Below are 23,185 nucleotides of genomic sequence, written 5' to 3'. Positions count from 1 at the left end.
ACTTAGCAGGTAAGTGGGGTTATGGTTACTTTTTCTAGGTCAGGGTTGGATCCTGGATCCAGCACTGGTGTACCAACTGTAAGCAGTTGAGAAACTGCGTTTAAGTTATACAGGCGATTTTTAAGGAATATTTATAAGTTTGTAAAATCGACACTTAGAAGAAATTTCACGGAAAAACAGTCAATGGTTTCCTATGGAAGAAAATTTGAGTTACGGGTAAAGTATGTTCTCGTTACTTTTGTAATCCAGTGCTGGGCTCCTAGGCTCAGTACTGGGACATCTAACTAAAACAGGTAAGTAATTACATTTTCACAGTTGGTACGATTTTTAAAGAATATTTGTAGTTTGCAAAAATCGGCACTTAGAAGAAATTTCACAGAAAAACAGTCAATGGTTTCCTATGGGAGAAAATTGAGTTAGTGGTAAGTACGGTCGTAAGTACTTTTGAGGGTCAGTGCTGGGCACCAAGATCCAGCACTGGGATCTCTCCTAATAGCAGGTGAGTATTTCCGTTTTCCTTACTCGGTTGATTTTAGGTGAATATTTTAAAGTTTAGAAACTCCACACTTAGAAGAAATTCCAAGAGAAACCAGTCAATGTTACCCTATGGAAGAAAAGTGAGTTATCGGCTTTTGGGTAAGTACTCGACTGGCAGAGTTAAGGTTCTGGGCATAGACTCAGGGGTCTCCCAGGGTCAGGTAAGTACAGTTGTTAAACCCTCAGCGGCACAGGGGCAGCTGGATGCAGAGTGAGTTAGGCCCAATGTTATCCTATGGGAGGCAGGGGGCCCTTGGTTGGTGTCTGCTGACTAGCAGGCCACACGGCTGTGGGAGCTGGGCTCCTGGTCACTTGCTCAGGGCAAATGGGGAAGTAGGTAGGAGTAGAAGTTGCACTGTCAGGGCCACTCGGGCGGCTGGGTGCAGGGTGCTTTTGAGCCTTCGGGCGCTCAATGGATTGCAATGGAAATGCTCAAGGACGAACAAAAGCTGCAAGCTCGGGGACGAAGATTCTTCAGGTGTGCCCACCACTTCGAGAGGTAAGTTGGGTAGTTGGAGGATAGGTAGGTACCCAGGAGTCGGACGCAGGGCGCCGGGTGCAGGGGTGCCTTTTGTTGTCGGGAAAACTTACCCTCTGTTGATCGCGGTAGGGGTGGGGTCCCTGGTTCTGAGGCTGCAGGCGTCGTCAGGAGCGTCGAGGTGGGTCCTTGGGTGCCGGATTCGGGGTCACAGTCACCTGGGGGACGTCCTCGGGGTTGTTGTCCACTCCAGCACAGTCCAGGCTTGGCGGGTGCAGAGTGTGAAGAGTTTGCGGATCCGGGCTGGTGCCAGGGGTTAGATACTTGCTTTGAGCAGAGCCACTGCTCGTGGGAGTCCCAGGTGCTCAGAGTCACAAGGTAGCCAAGTCCTCCAGGGTTTCTGAGGTTGCTGGCCACAGGAGGTGCCGGGATTTAGCCAGAGCAGGTTCGAGGGTCGACAGGCCGGTAGGGCTGGGGCCAAAGCAGTTGGTGTCTTCCTCTTCTTAGCAGCTGCATGGCAGGTCGTCTTTCTTCTTGATCTTCTTTGCTGGTTTTAGAATCTGGAATCTAAGGAAGGAAGGTTCAGGGTGCCCCTAAATACTAAATTTAGGGGCGTTACAGGTAGGTAAAGGGCAGGGGCCGCTGGGTCCCTGTCCTGGGGTGGGTACACCCCCTATCCTGCCACTCTCCTGTGGAGGGGGGCAGTGGCCTGGTCCTGATTGGGTAGGGCTCCCCATCTTCAAGATGGCGAGGGCCAGGAGATGTGCTTCACCTCGCCTCCCCCACCTGAGAGGTGGGGTTGGCAGGGCTGGCACATCCCCTGTTCTTACTTGGAGTTTCCGACCAGTCTTCCAGCCAGAGTGGGGGTTTAGAACCGGTAGGTGCCAGTTGCTGAGTACAGCAAGTGGCCTGGAGAAGCTCACAAAGGCGGCATGCCTTTGAAGCTTTCCCTGCTCATCCTGGTGGAGGAGACCTAGCACCTCGCCCAGAATGTGCATTGTTGCAGGCCTAGGAAAGCGGATGGCTCTCTACCCAGGGGTCCAGCAACATGTCTTCTGTGTGGCAGCCTAGGCAGCCCCTCAGACAAGACGTGGATTGTAGGTTAGGTTCAGGGGGCATCTCTAAGATGCCCTCTGTCGTGCATTGTACATTAAATCCCACACTGGCATCAGTGCGGGTTTAATGTGCTGAAGTTTGTTACCAAACTTCTCAGTCTGCAGTGTTGCCATCATGGCGCTGTGGAGTTCGTGTTTGATGAGCTCCCAGCACCATATACTCTTAAATGGCAGCACTGCACTTATAGTGCCCAGGAATGGACCTGGGTACTGTAGGGGCACAGGGCTCATGCTCCTGTTCCCACACCACCGGCATAGGGTACCCAGCTGATGTATGCCAGGGCAGTGTAGGTTGTGGGCATGGCACACAGGGATGTGTGCCATGCCGACTCTCTGTTTTGTCTTGTACCCAGACACTCAGCCTGCAAGGGCAGTGTGTTTGTGTTAGGGTACAGGGCCACTAAGGGTGGCACAATAAGTGCTACAGCCCTTAGAGGCCTTCCCTGGTCACAAGGCCCTGGGTACCTAGGGTACCATTTACCAGGGGCTGACATGTGGTCAGGGTTTGCCAATTTGGGTTTTAGGGAAGAAACATAGGCCCTGGGCACCTGATTGGCAGGAGTCCAGGGCACACTTAGTCAAAGTACATTCAGCAATTCAGCAAAAAGTGGGGGCATACCATGCAAGAAAGATGGTACTTTCTCACACAACTCCTTGAGCCATAAAAACTACCCGACCCCCCCCCCAGCCCTGAAAACCTCACCGACCATCCACCAGCCCTGACAACAACCTGTCCTCCCCTGCCCTGAAAACTACCCCCCAGCCCAGAAAACTACCCCTCAGCCCTGCCCCACTTACCTCACTGCGTCCTCTGGCTCTCTTCCTGGCGAGGTCTTCCTGCTTCCGCCCAGCAGCAGCCAGCACGCATATGCGTGGTTAATGCAAGTGTGGTTAAGGCAAGCATGGTTACGCTTGCGATGTTGGAACACACGTGGCTAAGGCAGCGGGGTTTCCATCTGTTTCTGATCTCGTAAGTGACTTGCAATATCCTTATAATAAATTGCAAGTAGTGCTTTGTCATGGACCGTCATGGTGTCATGCTTCATCATTAGGTTTCAGTCAACATGTTTCAACCCTTCGTGGCTTGGTTAGGCACTATGGGTCTGGAGCTTTCATTAGGACCTAAATGTAGGTTGACCTTGGTATAATATCTACAGATTCTATTTGTTCGGAGTCTGGGTGTGGGAAAGTAGGATCTGCTTTCATGGTTACCCCCACGTTATGCCTCATGTAATGCTGTTTCTGACTGGTCTGACTAGGATCCTGCTAATCAGGACCCCAGTCTCTGTGCTTTCTCCCCTAAATTGGTTTGGTTAGTACTTAGGTACATCTCAAATTGGACACTGGTGCAACCTTATCAGTTCGTAGTATATGGTACTAAGGTACCCTGGGCATAGGTACACCAGGGGCCCCAATGGGCAGAAGCATGTAATATGCCACTGATGGGAGACCACTCAATTTGTACCTACAGGCCTGCCATTGCAGCCTGTGCAAGCGGGTGCTAGCACCACTTATGAAAGATATAGGTTTTCCTATATCTAAGGTCACTGCACTTAAAACCTGTAAGTCAGCCCTACAGCAGGCCTTTGCAATCCTGAAGGCAGGGTGCTTGGTTCTAAGTGTGAGAGTGCCCCTGCATGCGCAGGACACACCCCTACGGAGTCCATTCTCCTGGGTTGTAAGTGAGACAGCCATATGACATATATAGAGGGGCACAGCGTTATTCTGCGGTGACCATCTCAAAACTGGCTGCAATTAATCCTATCATGTTTGGTATCAAACATGTTGGAATCATACCCTCACACCGTAAAGCTCCTCTGGGAGGCCCTTGGTGCTCCTGCTACCAGTCTTCCAGACCCGGATAGCAAGCTAGGGCTGCTGCCGGCCAGAGACACGTTTGTGCCCTTCTGCTGCTGAGCCAAGTTTGGGCAGAGGAAGGCAGAACAATAGGTATCCTGTCACAGGGAGGTTTGACCACTTTCCAGACAGGATTTAGTGTATTGGGGCTGGGTGGGATCGTTTGCCAGCGCCACATAGTCTGCGTGCAGGGCACACGTGGTGCCCTCCATGCATGGTCCAGTTCAGCGAGCCGTTGGCTCCCGCTCTGGTACGAACCTGGACAAAGGACAGGGGAGTATGCTCCCCCTTGTCCAGCCCCTCCTTAGGGAGGGACACCTGTATCGTCCCAACCCTTTCCTTAGGGTATTTAAGGGCTTACCTGTGGGTGGGTCCTCAGATTTGTAATGGGCAAGATATATTTTGCACACCACTTCTTCAACAGTCTGGGCCCTCTGGACTTCACTGGACTTGGCTCTGGGGATCTAGGCTGCAACTAGGAAGACTCCTTCTGCTTCTGATCTCGTCGCCCTGCTCGTCTGCTCCAACGTCCGTGCTGGTGCACCATACTGGAACCTTCCAAGGCCTGTGGGTATCCAAGACACCTGAAGGAATCTCACTTGAAGTGAAGGAGTCACTTCCCTGCATCTGCAGGCACTGCAACTAAGCTGACCGGTCTGCTGATCCTGGGTTCCCACGGACTCTGAAAGGCTCAGCAACACAGGGGGTGGTTCTTCCAATCCCTCGAGACATGCCCTGTCCTCTCACCAAGTTTGAGGTAATTAACCCTCATCGGAGCCGCAGGAACCGAACCACTGTGCCCTGCGTCTACTTGCAGTTGCAAAGGCTTGTTGGCTTCCGTCCACCAAGATCTTCGGGCTCCAAGTAGCCCCAACCTCAAGCATCTCCAGTGACCAAGATCTTCACCCTCACCGCATCTTTTGCTTCGTGGGCTTGCATTGGAGAGCTGCTTGAGGGCCTCTTGCGACTCCAGTGCCTTCATCCTGTGGGTCCTCGTGAGGGTCATCTTCGTATTTTTTGGGCACCCCTGATTGTTCGGCCTACCCTGACTCCCCTGCTTATGGTGAGTCTCCTGGACCTTGCTGGTCCCGAAATTGCACCATTCTCCACTTCCACATTGGTTGCAGTTGCCAAGGCTTGTTGGTGCTCCCGCCGGACACTGATCCCTCGACTCTCAACATCCGACGTGGGACAGCTCGTGTACGGCTCCTGGTCTTCCACAGCGTCGCCTGGTCCACACAGCTGCAGCTTCAAGGTCATTGTCAACTCTCCTGCAGTACCCGACATTGGTGGGCATTTGTCTTGCGTGCCTCCTCGTCACTTCCAAATGGCATAGACCCTGACCCGTCTGCTTTCAGGTACTTCTCTACTTGAATCCACCTTTGGGCCGACGCTTTCTCCTTCTCCAGCAGTGGCATCTTCCTGAAGTCCTCCATTGGGTTCGACTGCGGTTTCTGACACCACTTCACACCTATGCACCCTGCTTCCCTGGTGCAGGTATCCTGGTTCCTAGGGTGTCAACGGGTGTGGTGGCTCTCCAACCTTCTGTCTTCCGCTGGGTTTTTTTCGGGGTCCACTGGTAAGGGTCCGTCTTCTTTAAAATTGCAACTGCGACGTACCCATTGACTTGCATTATTCATGCGGTCGTGTTGACACGCTGCACACGGCCTCCGTGGGGCTCCTAGTTACTTTGGGTGGTTCCTTGAGTCCCCGACACTTCTACGTCTTCTAGGTATAGTCTTGACTTGACTTGTGGTTCGCATTCCACTATTTTAGTATATGGTTTGCCCCACCCCCCCTCCCGGTGACGACTGTGTATTATGTGCTACTTACCTGTTTCTATTGAAGTGTATTGTGTGTATCTCCAGCTCGAGGATACCTGTATGTGTTAGTGAGTGTTGTATAATAAATACATATTTTTATAAATGCACTGCGTGGTTCTCTTTTTATTAATCTATATCAATAAGATTATGTTCTGGTAAAACAAGCTGCTTTCTACACCTTCTGGATTAAGCCTGATGGCTGCTCTCCATAGCTACCACTTAGCGAGATTTATAAGGTTGTCTAAGACCACTAAAACCATCATAAGGGTCATGTGGATTGGTGCAGGCTGCCCACTTACATAAGTGTGCATCATATACCGAGCCAGCTTCTCACACTGGACAACAAAGACAACATGTAACATTGAATATACAGGTATGTTTAATGTTACATGTTTCCTTTGTTGCCCTGACTGTTTCCAAATAGGATTTGGAGACACATACCACGGGCATCTACATGTAACATGAAACATGTTGACTGACTAAGTGGGGTGTAATAATATGTTACACTTTATTTTGATACCCAAGAATGACCTGATTTTATCCTTAAACGAGAGGCACTGGAATAAAGGGATGCCTAGGTGACCTCTAGGTATCTGTATCTATACTACAGTAGACCCAGGGTTCGAGTCGGGGGTACACGCGGGTGGACGGCGTCCACCCACTTTTTTCACAGGGTGGACGCCGTCCACCGTGCCAAGAAGTTGGGCCCCACTGAAGAAGATGCTGAGTTCGTCCCGGTGTAATTTCTAAACACCGGGACACTTTCAGCAGCACCTGCACCTTGTTATCTGCTTTCCATATGCAACAACGTGCAGGCGGGGACGGGATGGGGCTCTCTTATTTCTGACTCCTGCTGGGCCTATGACAAAGGGGTCATCAGGCCTCCTTTTGTTCGAGTCTCCTGGCTGGGAGCATCCAGGAGCCTCACACCTGATGCAAATGCAGCAGAGGGGAAACGAAGGCTCATACCTTGTTAGCACTTCACACGTACTTTAAAGAGGCAGCTTTTCACTTTGTTCAGTCCCTGGTTACAAGATATGCATGCACTGTATGAATGTCAGATGTGTTAGTCTCACACAGTATTTGCACAAAATAAATGACATATATATTGCGCTTACTGTCCCTGAGGAGGAGTTGTAATAATTGAAATATCACTATTTCATTTAAAGCACTACAGCTAGAGGAAGCTTGACGCTGACAAAAGGCAACATTGTTTTATGTGTAGTCCACAGAAGTGTGAATCTGCTGCCTAGATCAAGAGGGTTTGCAAGTATATTCGATATGTGCGCAAATGTACTCATTGCATAGCCATTAACTAGGTTAGTCCCCCCCCCCACTTCTTTTTTTAGGACTTGTGCCCTGAGTAGACCCCGTCTAGAGCTACATATCAAATGTGCCCATCCTGCTCTTTCGATACCAGTATGAGACCCTCTGATGAAGCATGACACCGACTGACGTGCGAGGGTCAACAAAAACAACGCAGGGTGGCCGGAGCCAGGATTGCTGACTGGCATGTCAAGTCTGGGCAAGAAACTCATGACACTAGATTTCCCCCGATCCGCGAGCCAAGAACGGAATTTCCCTGGACTTGCCATTAGCTGTGGTCTGCCCGTGCCCTTGTAGTCCCTCCCTCCTCGCCTCCCTCTCACTGCTGCAATAATCCCATTGCTTGGACAGCGGGACCGGGGGAGTCTGGCCGTGGAATTGCAGCTGTGCTTGGGCCACTCTCAGGGGGTCTAAAACAGTGGCTCCGGGCTGCTGTGGAAAAGCGGGGCGCCTCGCCGAGAAACCGCAGAAGCGAAGAAAACAGAAGAGAGAAGATTGACGGGTCCTTATAGGTAACAGGAGAAAACGAAAGAGAAACAAAAAGGAGAAACATGATGAAAGAGATAATCTAAAGAAAAATCGATAAGTGGAAAACCAAGAGGGAGGAAGGATCAACAGATACATGCACAATTCACAACGACTTAAGGTGAAACAAAAAAGTAAATAACTCGGCAAGGAGCTGGGGGTGTTTTGTGAGCTGACTCTGCTTCCGGCTTGCCTATCCCGACTGTGCGCGGAGGGAGTCGGCCGTGCAGGGAGTGGGCGCGTAATCCTGCAGGACGGGTTCGTGCACTCTCGATGCTGGGGGCAGACGACACTCTTTTGACAGTGAGGACACGTGCCGCCGCAGTGACGGTCATTGCCAAAGATCCGGCGAAGCCCTGTTTCCTGTGCCTGCTGCTGACATGTAGGACCTAGCCCCCGCGCTGGAGTGCAGCATGACCCTTCTCCGGAGCGCCGAAGGCCGTGCGTTCCGCTGGCTGCAGCGCCTGATGCTCCTGGGTAAGTGAAAGTGTCGCCGTGCTGCTGCTCAGCTGTCCAGCGTCCGCGACACTTCTCGTTAAGAAGGCTGTAAACTCAGCACAGACATTGGTAGCGCGCTTCCCCCGCGCTCAGACAGGTACAGAAAGGACGCCGGCGTTAGAAGCTTCCTACCTTTACGCAAATATACGACGCCCAGCAGAGGTGCAAGCTTCGCGCACACGCCAGGTACTGCCGAGGCAACAAGTGTGCCAGGCGCCGTTGGGTAGAAGAGGCACGTGCGTGCACACACCCCACGCTCCATGAAGTGCAGGGCTATCTATAGAAGGCTCCCCACCCTCTCCCCCCAGCTCATGGGTTTGTTCCCGAGGCGCCACTTGCCTGCTGGCCAATATGATCAGGACATATCCTTGCATTTTACAACTGAGCTTCATTTGTTGAGGCAGCACACCAGGTGGCAATTTTTTCAAATGAATTGTTTGCATTTCATAATTCCTGTTTCCTGACTTCATTGGAGGGCCCCAGTCAGGGGCGTAACACACGCCGGGAGAATTATTAAAACGTTGCGCAACTCAGGGCTGCAACCAAAGACGCTGCGCCACGGCGTGCCGAGAGCAGGACAGCGCTACATCTGTTTACATTCGGCACTCCCGTTCTTTCCTCCAGTGCTGGTGCGCGCGAAGGGCGCCGCAGGCTACGCACACCGCAGTGCAGGTGTGTGCATGGTGTCTACCGTAGCTTTGTGTTGGGACAGTACTCTTAAAAGTACAAACTACCTTGCTTAGACTAACAATACAACTTTTTAAACCTATGTTTGCTGTACAGTGCAGCACACATGCAAAGTCTGAAAGGTTTGGAGAAATTAGAATATATCTCCAAGTTAATAGCTGCTTTAAGCAGGTATTATTTTTTGAGCAAAGCTCTTTCTTGAATGTAAGTAGATAGGGCTTTTAATTTAAAAAAATCATGGTTTGCAGCATGGAAATAAGAAATGCAAAATAGTGCAAACTCCAGCTTTACCTTACTTTTAGCAAATTTCGACCACAAAAAAGGCAAAAAGGGTTTGCGCTAGAAAGAAAGAAATCATCACTTTGCGCCTATTTGCATCACTTTTGGTGACATTGAATTGGCGCAAAGTTTTTATAAATCTGGCTACGGTCTTATTACCCAGAAAGCAGACCACGAGGGCATTCTGGCAGTGACACAACAAAACGTGAGGGGGCACTCAAAATCATTAGGGACTGAGGGGGCCCCCTCCAGTATGGGCAAGACTGGGGGTCCTTTCGCACTGCGGGGGCCTTTGTTACACCCCTGCATTTTGGGAGCAGAAAAACGTGCACAATGAAAGAGAGACAAAGTGTCTGGGCTTTCTCTAGCCCACTCCACTAACAGAAATGTTACTGTCTGCTGCCCAACCTTTAACCAGAATTCTTCACAGGTCCCCTACTTACCAGGACCATGCATGAAAAGCTTCCTGGCTGTGGCAGCCTGTAATTTGATATGGTGGGGAATTGGGGTGTGGAATACGGATACTTACACCCATACATTCACACACCCATACATTCACAAGCACTCCCACATACAACCACCATTCACAAGCACTTACACAGGCACGCACCCATTCACAGCACAGACACTAATACAGATGCATTCATACATGCACGCATGCACCAAACATTTAAAAAAACAAGCATTGGCATAGCCAATAGGTCTCGCCTTTGGGACCTTATAAGTGTTTAGCCATGCAACAGTTGCATAACTAAATACTTATAAGGTCCCCAAAGCGAGACCATTGGCTATGCCAAGCGGCCGTGCAGCCGCAAAAGTGAAAGTAATCGCGGTAAAGCGCCGCACGCGCGCCCGCGCACACGCACTGTAGCTCTAGGCTGGCCTGGTAGCACTTTTTGGAGCCCTCTCAATAAGTCTCGCCAGACCAGCGCATGCGCTGGGTCAGGCGAGACCTAAAAAACGTACTGGGTTGCAGCGGTTATCTCGGGGGGCGGGAGGGAAGTCTCCGAGGTTGTTGGATGGTTGGGATTGCCGCCGACTTGTTATGGCCAGCCAATGAGAAGAGGCAGTCCCTTACTCGTCAACGAGTGGGATGAGGTCAGTGAGACTGCTAACCCAACCCCACTCTGTGATGAGTGGCACTGATGGACAGTAGGCCCTAGGCACTTACAGCCTCATGCATCAAGCCAAAATCTAGTCGGTAAAATACCGAATCGCTAATAACACCCGTTAGCGAGTAAAAAAACCCCAATCCCAATGCATCAACTAAATGCAAAAATCGGAATTTAAGGAATCAGTAAATAGCGATTCCTTAAATTGCGATTGCATTTAAGGAATCCCAAATTGAGATTCCTTAAATGCAATGCATTAAAGTTAAAAAATTAGCGATTTCGCTAATAGGGGGAGCAAATTACCATGAAGTTGAACTTCATGGTAATTTGCAATAACTTTGAAAAATGCACTTTTGTGCATTTTTCAAAGTTTCATGTTGCGCACACACATGCCCTTAGAGCATGTGTGTGTGCAACATTTGTGCACAGAACAATTTCAGGGGTGCAATAGGGTGTCATTTGGACACCCTTGCACCCTTGAAATTGCATGAGCAATTTGCGAGTACATACTGGTACTCGCAATTTGCTCATGCAATCTCCAAGTCATTCCTATGGGCCTGGAGGCCCATAGGAATGAATGGGACGGCTTTCCTTAATTGCTACTCGCTATTTGCGACTAGCAATTAAGGAATTTTAAGGAATCGCTATTTTTATAGCGATTCCTACATGCATAGGCTTTTGCAATTCCTTAATTACGATTCCTTAAAAATCGCTATTAGGAATCGCAAAAGTCTTTGTTGATGCATGAGGCTGTTAGGGCCTTAAAACTGAAACACCTAGGTCTGAGTTTGTCAGTGACGCTTCCCCCCGCCATGAGGGGGGAGGACCTCCAAGCGATTTGCCTGGCTGAGGAGGTCACACCCACAAAGCTGAGAAATTCTTAGCCAGGCAAAGTTCAGTTCAGGCAGCTAGATGCCAACGTATTTAGTCCAAGAACAGGGCCTGGCTGTCTGACCCAAAAATGAAGAGTGTCTGTTAGGCTGACCTTTGCTCACCCTGACAGACACACTTCATATCTGCAAAAAGGCGGGTGGGCAGGGCCCCTCCACTCTTAAGGACGGGGCGCTCTTGCTTCTTGTTATAGAACTTTATATGGCGTCTGTGGTATGTGTATGGTCATGAGTGGTGAGGTAGCAGACTTGCCTACTCACACTGTGCCACTGTGTGTGGCACAATATTGGCTACCTTCACACGGTCACACTGTGAGGAGCCAATATCAAACGGTGGGCACACAATTTGCTGGAAACCCTGCCCGTGGGGGGCAGAAAGCCCACTGGACGTCAGGGATTTTTTTTTGGGCAAATTCAATGAGGGTGGGGGCTGCCAAATCGAGCATACCAATGCCCTCACCCCCACCACAATTACAGCCTTTCTGCCCCCCGGGGGGGGGGCAAAAACCCCACTAGAAGCCAGGGAGTTTTTGCGAGGCAATTTGAATTAGGATGGGGGCTGCCCAAAACGGGCAAGCCAATACCTTCCCGCCCGCAACAATTACAGTATTTCTGGGGGACCGTAGCCCCCAGTCTGCCCCCGGGGGGGGGGGGGGTAGAAAGCCCACTAGAAACCAGGGATTTTTTTGGGGGCAATTTTAATTAGGGTGGGGGCTGCCCAAAATGGGCATGCCAATGCCCCCACCCCTGCCAAAATTACAGCCTTTCTGCCCTCCCCTGACGGGCAGATGGGGACCGTAACCCCAAATCTGCCCCCCTGGGGGGGGGGGGGGGGGCAAAAAGCCCATTAGATGCCAGGGATTTTTTTTGCCAATTTGAATCAGGGGTTGGGGCTGCCCAAAACAGACATGCCAAAGCCCCCACCCCCGCCTGCAAAATTTCCATGCTTTCTGTCCCCCCTGGGGGGATATGGGGGCAGAAAGGCCTCTAAAAACCAGGGATTTTGTTTTATATTCATGTAAGGGTGGGGGCTGCCCAAAATGATAATGACAATACCCCTCCAGAGAAATGCCAGTCTTTCTTCCCCCCCGGGGGGGCAGATGGGGGCTGTGGCCCCTACACTGCCCCCAGGGGTGGGCAGAAAGCCCACTAGGTGCCAGCGATTATGCAATTTTTTTTTGCGTGGGTTTGGGGGCTGCCAAGAATGGGCATACTAATGGCCCCACCCCCTAAAAAATAGTAACAGTCTTTCTACAGTAACAGTCTTTCTGCCCCCTTTGGGGACATATTGGGGCATTCCCCCCCCCCCGATTCCCCCCAGGGTGGCAGAAATCCCACTAGGCACAGACTTTTTTTAGCAATGTGCCTACCTGTCCTACCTGTGGATTTTGGGCCCTAGCGCAGTTGGCACATAGGGAACCTATCAAACCTGTACATTTTTGAAAACTAGATACCAAGGGGAATCCAGGATGGATTGACTTGTTTGGCTTTCACCCACCCGCGTTCCCCAAAGTCTTCCAAGAAAAATGGTACCTCTCTTGTGTGGGTAGGCTTAGTGCCCGTGACAGGAAACGGCCCAAAACGCAATGTGGGCACACCACATTTTCACAGTGAAAACTGACCCTTTTTTTGCAAAGTGTCTAGCTGCAGATTTTGAACCCTAGCTCTGCCGGCACCTAGGGGAACCTAGAAAACGTATACATTTTTTAAAACTAGACACCCAGGGGAATCCAGGATGGGGTGACTTGTCTGGCTCTCATCAGGTTCTGTTACCCAGAATCCCTTGCAAACCTCAAACTCTGTAAAAAAAAAAAGAAACATTTCCCCCACATTTATGTGGTGAAAAGTTCTGGAATCTGCGTGGATCCACAACATTTAAACCCACCCGCGTTCCCCAAAGTCTTCCAAGAAAAATGGTACCTCTCTTGTGTGGGTAGGCCTAGTGCCCGTGACAGGAACCGGCCCAAAACGCAATGTGGACACACCACATTTTCACAGTGAAAACTGACCCTTTTTTTGCAAAGTGTCTAGCTGTAGATTTTGAACCCTATCTCTGCCGGCACCTAGTGAAACCTAGCAAACCTATACATTTTTGAAAACTAGACACCCAGGGGAATCCAGGATGGGGTGACTTGTCTGACTCTCACCAGGTTCTGTTACCCAGAATCCCTTGCAAACCTCAAAATTTGTCCAAGAAAACACATTCTCCTCACATTTCTGTGGTGGAAAGTTCTGTGTGGATCCACAAAATTCCACCCACCCTGCGTTCTCCAAAGTCTTCTGAGAAAAATGGTACCTCACTTGTGTGGATAGGCTTAGTGCGTGCGACAGGAAATGGGCAAAAATGCAACGTGGACACACCACATTTTACAGTGAAAACTGACACTTTTTTGCAAGGTGCCTAGCTGTAGATTTTGAACCCTAGCTCTGCCGGCACCTAGAGAAACCTAGCAAACCTATATATTTTTGAAAACTAGACACCCAGGGGAATCCAGGATGGGGTGACTTGTCTGGCTCTCACCAGGTTCTGTTACCCAGAATCCCTTGCAAACCTCAAAATTTGTCAAAAAAACACATTTTCCTCACATTTCTGTGGTGAAGAGTTCTGGGATCTGTGTAGATCCACAAAATTCCACCCAGCCTGCATTCCCCAAAGTCTTCAGATAAAAATGGTACCTCACTTGTGTGGGTGGGTCAAGTACCCGCGACAGGCAAGGGCCCAAAACCTATTGAGGCGACTTCAAACTTACCTATCACAAAACAACCTAGTTTTGCAAGCGGGGGTCCCATGAGTTTTAGGCCCCGGGCTCGGCGGCCATCTAGGGAAAACTAGCAACCCACACATTTCTGAAAACTAGACACCCTGGGGAGTCTAGCAAGGTATGGCTTGCGTAGATCCCCCAACATTTCCCTACCGAGAATCTCCCGCAAACCTCAAATTTAGATGAAAAAGTCACTGTTTTCTCAAATTTCTGTGTGTGAAAGTTCTGGAATCTATGTGGATCTACAAATTTCTTACCACCCAGCGTTCCCCCAGGTCTCCCGATAAAAATGATACCTCACTCACGTGGGTGGGTGAAGTACCCGCGCCAGGCAAGGGCCCAGAACGCATTGAGGAGACATCAAAATGACCTATCACAAAACAACCTGGTTTTGCAAGGGGGGTCACCTGGGTTTTTGGACCCGGGCTCAGCGGCCATCTTGGAAAACTACCAAACCCACACATTTCTGAAAACTAGACACCCGGGGGAGTCCAGCGAGGAATGGCTTGCATGGATCCCCCAATGTTTTCCTACCCAGAATGCCCTGCAAACCTCAAATTTAGCTGAAAAAAATCACTTTTTTTCTCAAATTTCTGTGTGAGAAAGTTATGGAATCCATGTGGATCCAAAAATTTCCTACCACCCAGCGTTCCCCCAGGTCTCCCGATTAAAATGATACCTCACTCGCGTGGGTGGGTCAAGTACCCGCGACAGGCAAGGGCCAAAACTGATTGAGGAGACATCAAAATGACCTATCACAAAACAACCTGGTTTTGCAAGTGGATGTCCAATGCAGAATTGGCTAAAAACGTATTTTAAAAAAAATGTAGCGCTTAGAATTTTCAGTGCTATACCCTATGTTTTCCCAGTCAAAGGACCTTTCCCCACCCACACAAGTGAGGTATCATTTTACTCGGGAGACAGAGGGGAACGCAGGGGGGGCAGAAAGCCCACTAGGCGCCAGCGATTATGCACATTTTTTTTGCGTGGGGTTGGGGGCTGCCAAGAATGGGCATACTAATGCCCCCACCCCCTAAAGAATAGTAACAGTCTTTCTGCCCCCTTTGGGGACATATTGGGGCATCCCCCCCCCCGATTCCCCCCAGGGTGGCAGAAATCCCACTAGGCGCAGACTTTTTTTTAGCAATGTGCCTACCTGTCCTACCTGTGGACTTTGGGCCCTAGCGCAGTTGGCACATAGGGAACCTATCAAACCTGTACATTTTTGAAAACTAGACACCAAGGGGAATCCAGGATGGATTGACTTGTCTGGCTTTCACCAGGTTCTGTTACCCAGAATCCCTTACAAACTTCAAACTCTGTAAAAAAACAAAAAAAGAAATATTTTCCCCACATTTACGTGGTGAAAAGTTCTGGAATCTGCGTGGATCCACAACATTTCACCCACCCGCGTTCCCCAAAGTCTTCCAAGAAAAATGGTACCTCTCTTGTGTGGGTAGGCCTAGTGCTCGTGACAGGAAACGGCCCAAAACGCAATGTGGGCACACCACATTTTCACAGTGAAAACGGACCCTTTTTTTGCAAAGTGTCTAGCTGTAGATTTTGAACCCTAGCTCTGCCGGCACCTAGTGAAACCTAGCAAACCTATACATTTTTGAAAACTAGACACCCAGGGGAATCCAGGATGGGGTGACTTGTCTGGCTCTCACCAGGTTCTGTTACCCAGAATCCCTTGCAAACCTCAAACTCTGTAAAAAAAAAAAAAAGAAACATTTTCCCCACATTTATGTGGTGAAAAGTTCTGGAATCCATGTGGATCCAAACATTTCCTACCACCCAGCGTTCCCCCAGGTCTCCCGATTAAAATGATACCTCACTCGCGTGGGTGGGTCAAGTACCCGCGACAGGCAAGGGCCCAAACCGATTGAGGAGACATCAAAATGACCTATCACAAAACAACCTGGCTTTGCAAGTGGGTGTCCAATGCAGAATTGGCTAAAAACGTATTTTTTAAAAAAATTTAGTGCTTAGAATTTTCAGTGCTATACCCTATGTTTTCCCAGTCAAAGGACCTTGCCCCACCCACACAAGTGAGGTATCATTTTACTCAGGAGACAGAGGGGAACACAGGGGGGGCAGAAAGGCCACTAGGCGCCAGCGATTATGCACATTATTTTTACGTGGGGATGGGGGCTGCCAAGAATGGGCATACTAATGCCCCCACCCCTTAAAAAATAGTAACAGTCTTTCTGCCCCCTTTGGGGAACGCTGTGGGGTAGGACATTTGTGCCAGCACGGTGATTCCACCCAAAAATATGTGGAAAATGTGTTTTGTTTCAGCTAAATGTGAGGTTTGCATGGGTTTCTCGGTAGGAAAACGTTGGGGGATCCATGCAAGCCATACCTCATTCGACTCACCCAGGTGTCTAGTTTTCAGAAATGTTTGGGTTTGGTAGTTTCCCAAGATGGCCGCCGAACCTGGGGCCAAAACCCCAGGTGCCCCCCCAAAACCAGATAGTTTTGTTATAGGTAATTTTGAAGTCTCCACAGTACGATTTGGGCCATTTCCTGTTGCAGCCACTATGCCTACCCACACAAGTGAGGTACCATTTTTATCGGGATACCTGTAGGAATGCTGGGTGGGAAGAAATTTGTGGATCGACGCAGATTCCAGAACTTTCCCACACAGAAATTTGAGAAAATAATGATATTTTTCAGCTAAATGTGAGGTTTGCAGGGGATTCTGGGTAGGAGAATGTTGGGGGACCCACGCTAGCCATACCTCGCTGGACTCCCCTGGGTGTCTAGTTTTCAGAAATGTGTGGGTTTGGTAGGTTTCCCTAGATGGCCGCCGAGCCCCGGGCCAAAAACAAATGGGACCCCTCCTTGCAAAACCAGGTTGGTTTGCGATAGGTAATTTTGATGTCGCCTCAATAGGTTTTGGGCCCTTGCCTGTCGCGGGTACTTGACCCACCCACGCAAGTAAGGTACAATTTTTCTTGAAAGACTTTGGGGAACGCGGGGTGGGTGGAATTTTGTAGATCAACACAGATTCCAGAACTTTCCACCACAGAAATGTGAGGAAAATGTGTTTTTTTGGACAATTTTTTAGGTTTGCAAGGGATTCTGGGTAACAGAACCTGGTGAGAGCCAGTCAAGTCACCCTATCCTGGATTCCCGTGGGTGTCTAGTTTTCTAAAATGTATAGGTTTCCTAGGTTTCCCTATGTGCCAGTAGAGCTAGGGTTCAAAAACTACAGCTAGGCACTTTGCAAGGAAAGGGTCATTTTTTACTGTGAAAATGTGGTGTGTCCACGTTGTGTTTTGGGCGGTTTCCTTTCGTGGGCACTAGGCCTACCCACACAAGTGAGGTACCATTTTTCTCGGAAGACTTTGGGGAACGCGGGGCAGGTGGAATTTTGTGGATCTACGCAGATTCCAGAACTTTCCACCAGAGAAATGTGAGGAAAAAGTGTTTTTTTGGACAAATGATTAGGTTTGCAAGGGATTTTGGTTAACAGAACCTGGTGAGAGCCAGTCAAGTCACCCCATCCTGGATTCCCCTGGGTGTCTAGTTTTCAAAAATGTATAGGTGTGCTAGTTTTCCTTAGGTGCCAGCAGAGCTAGGGTTAAAAAACTAGAGCTAGGCACTTTGCAGAAAAGGGTCATTTTTCACTGTGGTGGTGTGTCCACGTCGCGTTTTGGACCGTTTCCTGTCGCGGGCATGAGGCCTACCCGCACAAGTGAGGAACCATTTTTCTCTGAAGACTTTGGGGAACGCGGGGTGGGTGAAATTTTGCGGATCCCCCCAGATTCCAGAACTTTCCACCACAGAAATGTGAGGAAAATGTGTTTTTTTGGACACATTTTTAGGTTTGCTAGGGATTCTGGGTAATAGAATCTGGTGAGAGCCAGTCAAGTCACCCCATTCTAGATTGCCCTGGGTGTATAGTTTTAAAACATGTATAGGTTTGCTAGGTTTCCCTAGGTGCCGGCAGAGCTAGGTTTCAAAAACTACAGCTAGGCACTTTGCAAAAAAAAGGTCATTTTTCACTACAAAAATGTGGTGTGTCCACATTGCGTTTTGGGCCGTTTCGTGTCTCGGGCACTAGGCCTACCCACACAAATGAGGTGCCATTTTTCTCGGAAGGCTTTGGGTAACACAGGGTTAGTGGAATTTTGTGGCGCCGCGCAGATTCCAGAACTTTCCATCACAGAAATTTGAGGAAAATGTGTTTTTTTGGACACATTTTTAGGTTTGCTAGGGATTCTGGGTAATAGAACCTGGTGAGAGCCAGTCAAGTCACCCCATCCTGGATTATCCTGGGTGTCTAGTTTTCAAAAATGTATAGGTTTGCTAGGTTTCCCTAGGTGCCGGCAGAGCTAGGGTTCAAAAACTACAGCTAGGCACTTTGCAAAAAAAAGGTAATTTTTCCCTACAAAAATGTGGTGTGTCCACATTGCGTTTTGGGCCGTTTCGTGTCTCGGGCACTAGGCCTACCCACACAAGTGAGGTGCCATTTTTCTCGGAAGACTTTGGGTAACGCGGGGTTAGTGGAATTTTGTGGCGCCGCGCAGATTCCAGAACTTTCCACCACAGAAATTTGAGGAAAATGTGTTTTTTTGGACTCATTTTTAGGTTTGCTAGGGATTCTGGGTAATAGAACCTGGTGAGAGCCAGGCAAGTCACCCCATCCTGGATTCCCCTGGGTGTCTAGTTTTAAAAAATGTATAGGATTGCTAGGTTTCCCTAGGTGCCGGCAGAGCTAGGGTTAAAAAACTACAGCTAGGCACTTTGCAAAAAAAGGGTCATTTTTCACTGTGAAAATGTGGTGTGTCCACGTAGCGTTTTGGGCCATTTCGTGTCGCTGGCACTAGGCCTACCCACAAAAGTGAGGTACCATTTTTCTCGGAAGACTTTGGGGAACGCGGGCTGGGTGGAATTTTGTGAAGCCGCACAGATTCCAGAACTTTCCACCACAGAAATGTGAGGAAAATGTTTTTTTTAATTATAAATATTTAGGTTTGCAAGGGATTCTGGGTAACAGAACCTGGTGGGAGCCAGTCAAGTCACCCCATCCTGGATTCCCGTAGGTGTCTAGTTTTAAAAAATGTATAGGTTTGCTAGGTTTCCCTAGGTGCCGGCACAGCTAGGGTTAAAAAACTACAGCTAGGCACTTTGCAAAAAAAGGCTACTTTTTCATTGAGAAAATGTGGTGTGTCCACGTTGCGTTTTGAGCCGTTTCCTGTCGTGGGCACTAGGCCTACCCACACAAGTAAGGTACCATTTTTATCGGGAGACTTAGGGTAACACAGAATTGTAGAACAACTGTTATTACCTATTGACGTTCTATGCATTGCTGCCTTCCAAATGAAAGACAATGTGTAAAAAAGAACACATTTTGAAAAATGACCTATAATTCTCATGCTAGTATGGGTACTCCCAATTTCGGAAATGTGCAAATATCTACTGTTTCTAAACTCTATATTTTGTTCCCATTTCAGAAATACATAGGTGTCTTTCATACCGATTTTTCCATGTATACATGTCCCCATAATAATTGCTATATACCCGGTACATAATAAAAAACCATTGCAAGACGCTGCTCAGTTATTGGCTCTGGGTTCGTCGGGATCTTGGTGAATCCACAAGTCCTATATATCCCCACAACCAGAAAGGTCCAGCGGATGTAACGGTATATTGCTTTCAAATAGCTGTCATAATTAGATGAAGTTACAGGTGAAGACGTTGACACAAATGGCTGATATTTTCATCTAATTTTCAATTTTTCCTATATTTAACTGTTAATTTCTATAAAGAAACCTTGAAGGATCTACACAAATGACCCCTTGCTGAATTCAGAATCGTGTCTACTTTACAAAATGTATAGCTGTCCAGGATCCATTATTGCTTTCATACCCATTTCTACCATTAACTAGAAGGAGGTTGAAAGCACAAAAAATAGCAAAAGTAGGCTATGTCCCAGAAAAATGCCAAAACTGTGGAAAAGATTTTGGTTTTCTGACAAAAGTCTGCTTGTCCCTGAAAGCTGGGAAGATGGTGATTTCAGCACCACAACCCCTTTTTTGATACCATTTGCAGGGGAAAATCCAGATGCTTTAATCTGTAGCACTTTTTTCCCATTTTTCCCCAAAAAAACAACATTTAGCTGTATTTTGGCTAATTTCTGGGCCCCGTCTAGGGGAATCCACAAACCCTGGGTGCCTTTAGAATCCCCATGATGTTGGAAAAAAAGTACGCAAATTTGGCGTGGATACCTTATGTGGTCAAAAAGTTGCAGGGGCCTAAGCGAACTACCCCAAATAGCCCAAAAAAGGCTTAGTACAGGGGGGGAGGGGAAGGCCTAGCAGCGAAGGGGTTAAAATACTGGTAGTTCTGACTCAGTTTTTAGTCGGTGGTTAAGATGTTGACTTGAGTGAAAACAATGTTCTTTGAATACCGGCTCTCTAATTTCTGTGATCCTTAGAAAATCATTACACCTGCTTTAGTCTTAACACTATAATTTGACAGAAGTTGAGGCACTGAGACAAGGGCTAAAGGTAAGTATGAAAAGTGGCAAATTATATTGTTATAGGTGAATAATAACACGTGCAGCATTAGGAGGAATTATAACACATCTACTTTATTATTTGTATAGACGTTTTAAGTCATGGGCAATGTGAGCAATTGCCTTGAGCTCCCACCTCCCAAGGGGCCCGTAAAACCTGCTTTAGCAACAGTGGTCATAAAAAATAGCTTATTTTTCTAATATGATAACTGAGTATGATTTAAACAAACTTGGGAGCAAATTTATAAATTATTCATGCAATGCTGAACAGCAACTAAAGTTGCAGTTCTGCGTTGCCTGAAAGGACAGTGCAGGACTGTACTATATTCACAAAAATATGGCACTGCTGCTGTTTTATGGCACTGCTGCTCCTGTCCCAAGCGCTGGTGATCAGACTACCAAGCTCCACACGCACACTTTTGCACCATAGTGCAAAGGGATCTGTGTGAGTCTAGCATAGGTTTTGTACTGGTAAGGTTATCTTCAGTACAAAATACCATGCTTAGGCTTACTTTTAAACTTTTCCCACTTTATATGTGTGTGTACGGTACAGCACACTTACAAAGTTAGAAAGTTTTGAAGTAAATAAAATGTTTCTTCTTGTTTGTGACTGCCTTGCGGAGGCATTTTCTTTGGAGCAAAGCCCTGTTTATAATGTTAGTAGATACAGCTTTGCATCAAAAACCATTGGTTGTTGCATGGCAATGCCCATGTACCACTCAACCACTCATAAGAGACCTCCTTGAAGCAAAGAAACGGAAAGCAGCACAAAACACCGCTTTGCTTTAAGCAACTTTCCAGTGCAATAAAGATATGTGCTGGAAGATAAATCTCCTTATCCTGTATTCCTGGCCGTAGATGAAGCGGGTGTGTGTGGGGCGTGTGGTGTATATACAAATGTGAGCAGGGTGTGAGAAAAGTATGAGTTTAAAAATAACTATGGTAACCAGCTGAACTAAGTTTAATTAGCCGGTTCCATGTCATGATTAAAAACCTAGCTGCTGGTACGCGGAGATTCTAATAATCTCATCAAGCATTAAGTGAGGATAGTGGTCAACATGTTTCATGCCCTACTTTGTCTTAAAGATTGTGGCATTTCATCAGGACCTAGAGAAACTATCAACTACACATAAGAGGGTATACACACACTATATATACACACACTACTCAACCTTAAGTTACCATACACCAAACATCTTTGATGGCATTGACTCAAAAAAATATTAAGATAATATCTTTGAATGTAAAAGTTATCAATCACCCAGTCAAGAGAAAGTAGATTCTTGATTACATATATAAACAGAACAACTACATTATTCTCTTTCAAGAGACTAAGATTGATTCCAAACATTTCAACTTATTTAGAAGTAACTTGTACTCTGAAGTGACAGGTTCTGCAGCCTTAGGCATGAAAAACGGGGTGATAACACCCATTGCAAAGAAAGCAGACATATACCTAGTCACAAGCAAAGCTGACTCACAAGGTAGATGGGTTATCTTGAAATTGGTTAAACACTGAGTTTTACATCACACATATATATGCTCCAACCAAAGATGACCCTGGCTTCTGGTAGGAACTCACAAAGCAACTCAAAACAATCCCTGACTCAGCCACACACATACTTGCGGGGGACTTTAACCTACCACTAGACCGTGCTCTGGACAGAAACTCATACTGCCAGTTCCGATCCAGTAAATCACACAAGATTCTTAGAAATATATGTAAGGAATTTAACCTGATTGACAGCTGGAGAACACAGAATCCAACAGAAAGGGATTATACTTATTACTCGTATCCTCATAATTCGTACTCATGCATTGATTACCTTCTCATAACAGGTAACGCCTTAAATAGGACAGATCAAACCTCCATTGAACCAAGAGTAATATCAGACCATTCTTGCATCACCTTATCCATCTCTGACCCCGCTCCTCATAAAAAACAACCCCTTTGGAGATTCAATGATTAAGTTATTTTGTCCAAAGCAAATAGGCAAAGCATTGCAGAAGTGATTAGTAATTTTCTTAATGAAGACAAATTAGGCGCCACCTCTGACCTCACGTGATGGGAGGCACTAAAAAGTACACTTAGAGGAGATATTCTCACAATAAGAGCAATCTCCTGAGACTAGAAAAAGATATTGCAGAGCTTGAAAAAAAACTTAGCTCCTCTAGAGGTGGCCTTCTCTTCAATGAAATAGTGAAGAAGAAATACGAGTATAATTAAATTCTAAGCACCAGAGCGGGGGGGGGGGTGGATTAATAAACAAAAAAGGATCAGACAATGTGAATCCAATAAAGCCCAGAAGATTCTAGCCTCATACTTGAAATTCAAACTCCAGAAAAACACAATAAATGCTTTTATTAGACCGCAATGGAGCTACACATACCAGCCCAAACAAAATAGCGGAAATATGTTAAAACAATTATCAAAATCTATATGAGAAAAATTCAGGGTTGAATGTCTCTAAATGCCAAAGCTATTTAAGTAATTGCAAACTGCCCACTGTATCTGAACAAGATAAGGTATCAATCAATGGACCAATAACCTCGGAAGAAATTGTTGACACAATTAAACTTCAAACGGGAAAAGCTCCTGGACCGGATGGGTACAATGCCAAATTTTTAAAAACTTTTGCTACTCCTCTAATTACTCCTCTTCTGAACCCGTTCAATCATTTTGCCAACACAGGCCAGGTAACGGGGATCCCGACATACGCAATCATAAAGGTTAATACCCAAGGAAGGAAAAGACCCTTTACAGCCT

The 23,185-nt window shown here is 47.5% G+C and overlaps 1 protein-coding gene across 7 annotated transcripts in view; it reads left to right on the top strand.

Moving 5' to 3' along the window:
- The first annotated feature begins 7,217 nt into the window (after positions 1–7,217).
- The window catches only part of IL34 (interleukin 34), an 851,078-nt gene continuing 835,110 nt past the window's right edge, over positions 7,218–23,185 (top strand). For 2 of the 7 annotated variants that reach the window (XM_085639837.1, XM_085639842.1), the window contains exon 1: positions 7,475–8,138. In XM_085639837.1, the coding sequence (XP_085495963.1) occupies positions 8,075–8,138 (64 nt within the window). In that variant the 5' untranslated portion in view covers positions 7,475–8,074. Of the gene's footprint in view, positions 8,139–23,185 lie in introns of all 7 variants that reach the window. The other 5 variants (XM_085639839.1, XM_085639838.1, XM_085639840.1 and 2 more) reach the window with 4 other exon arrangements.

Source organism: Triturus cristatus, chromosome 12 (genome assembly GCF_964204655.1).
Source record: "Triturus cristatus chromosome 12, aTriCri1.1, whole genome shotgun sequence".
NCBI lineage: Eukaryota > Metazoa > Chordata > Amphibia > Caudata > Salamandridae > Triturus > Triturus cristatus.
Note: the sequence above shows the minus strand (reverse complement) of the source record. Positions and strands in the feature narration are given on the sequence as shown.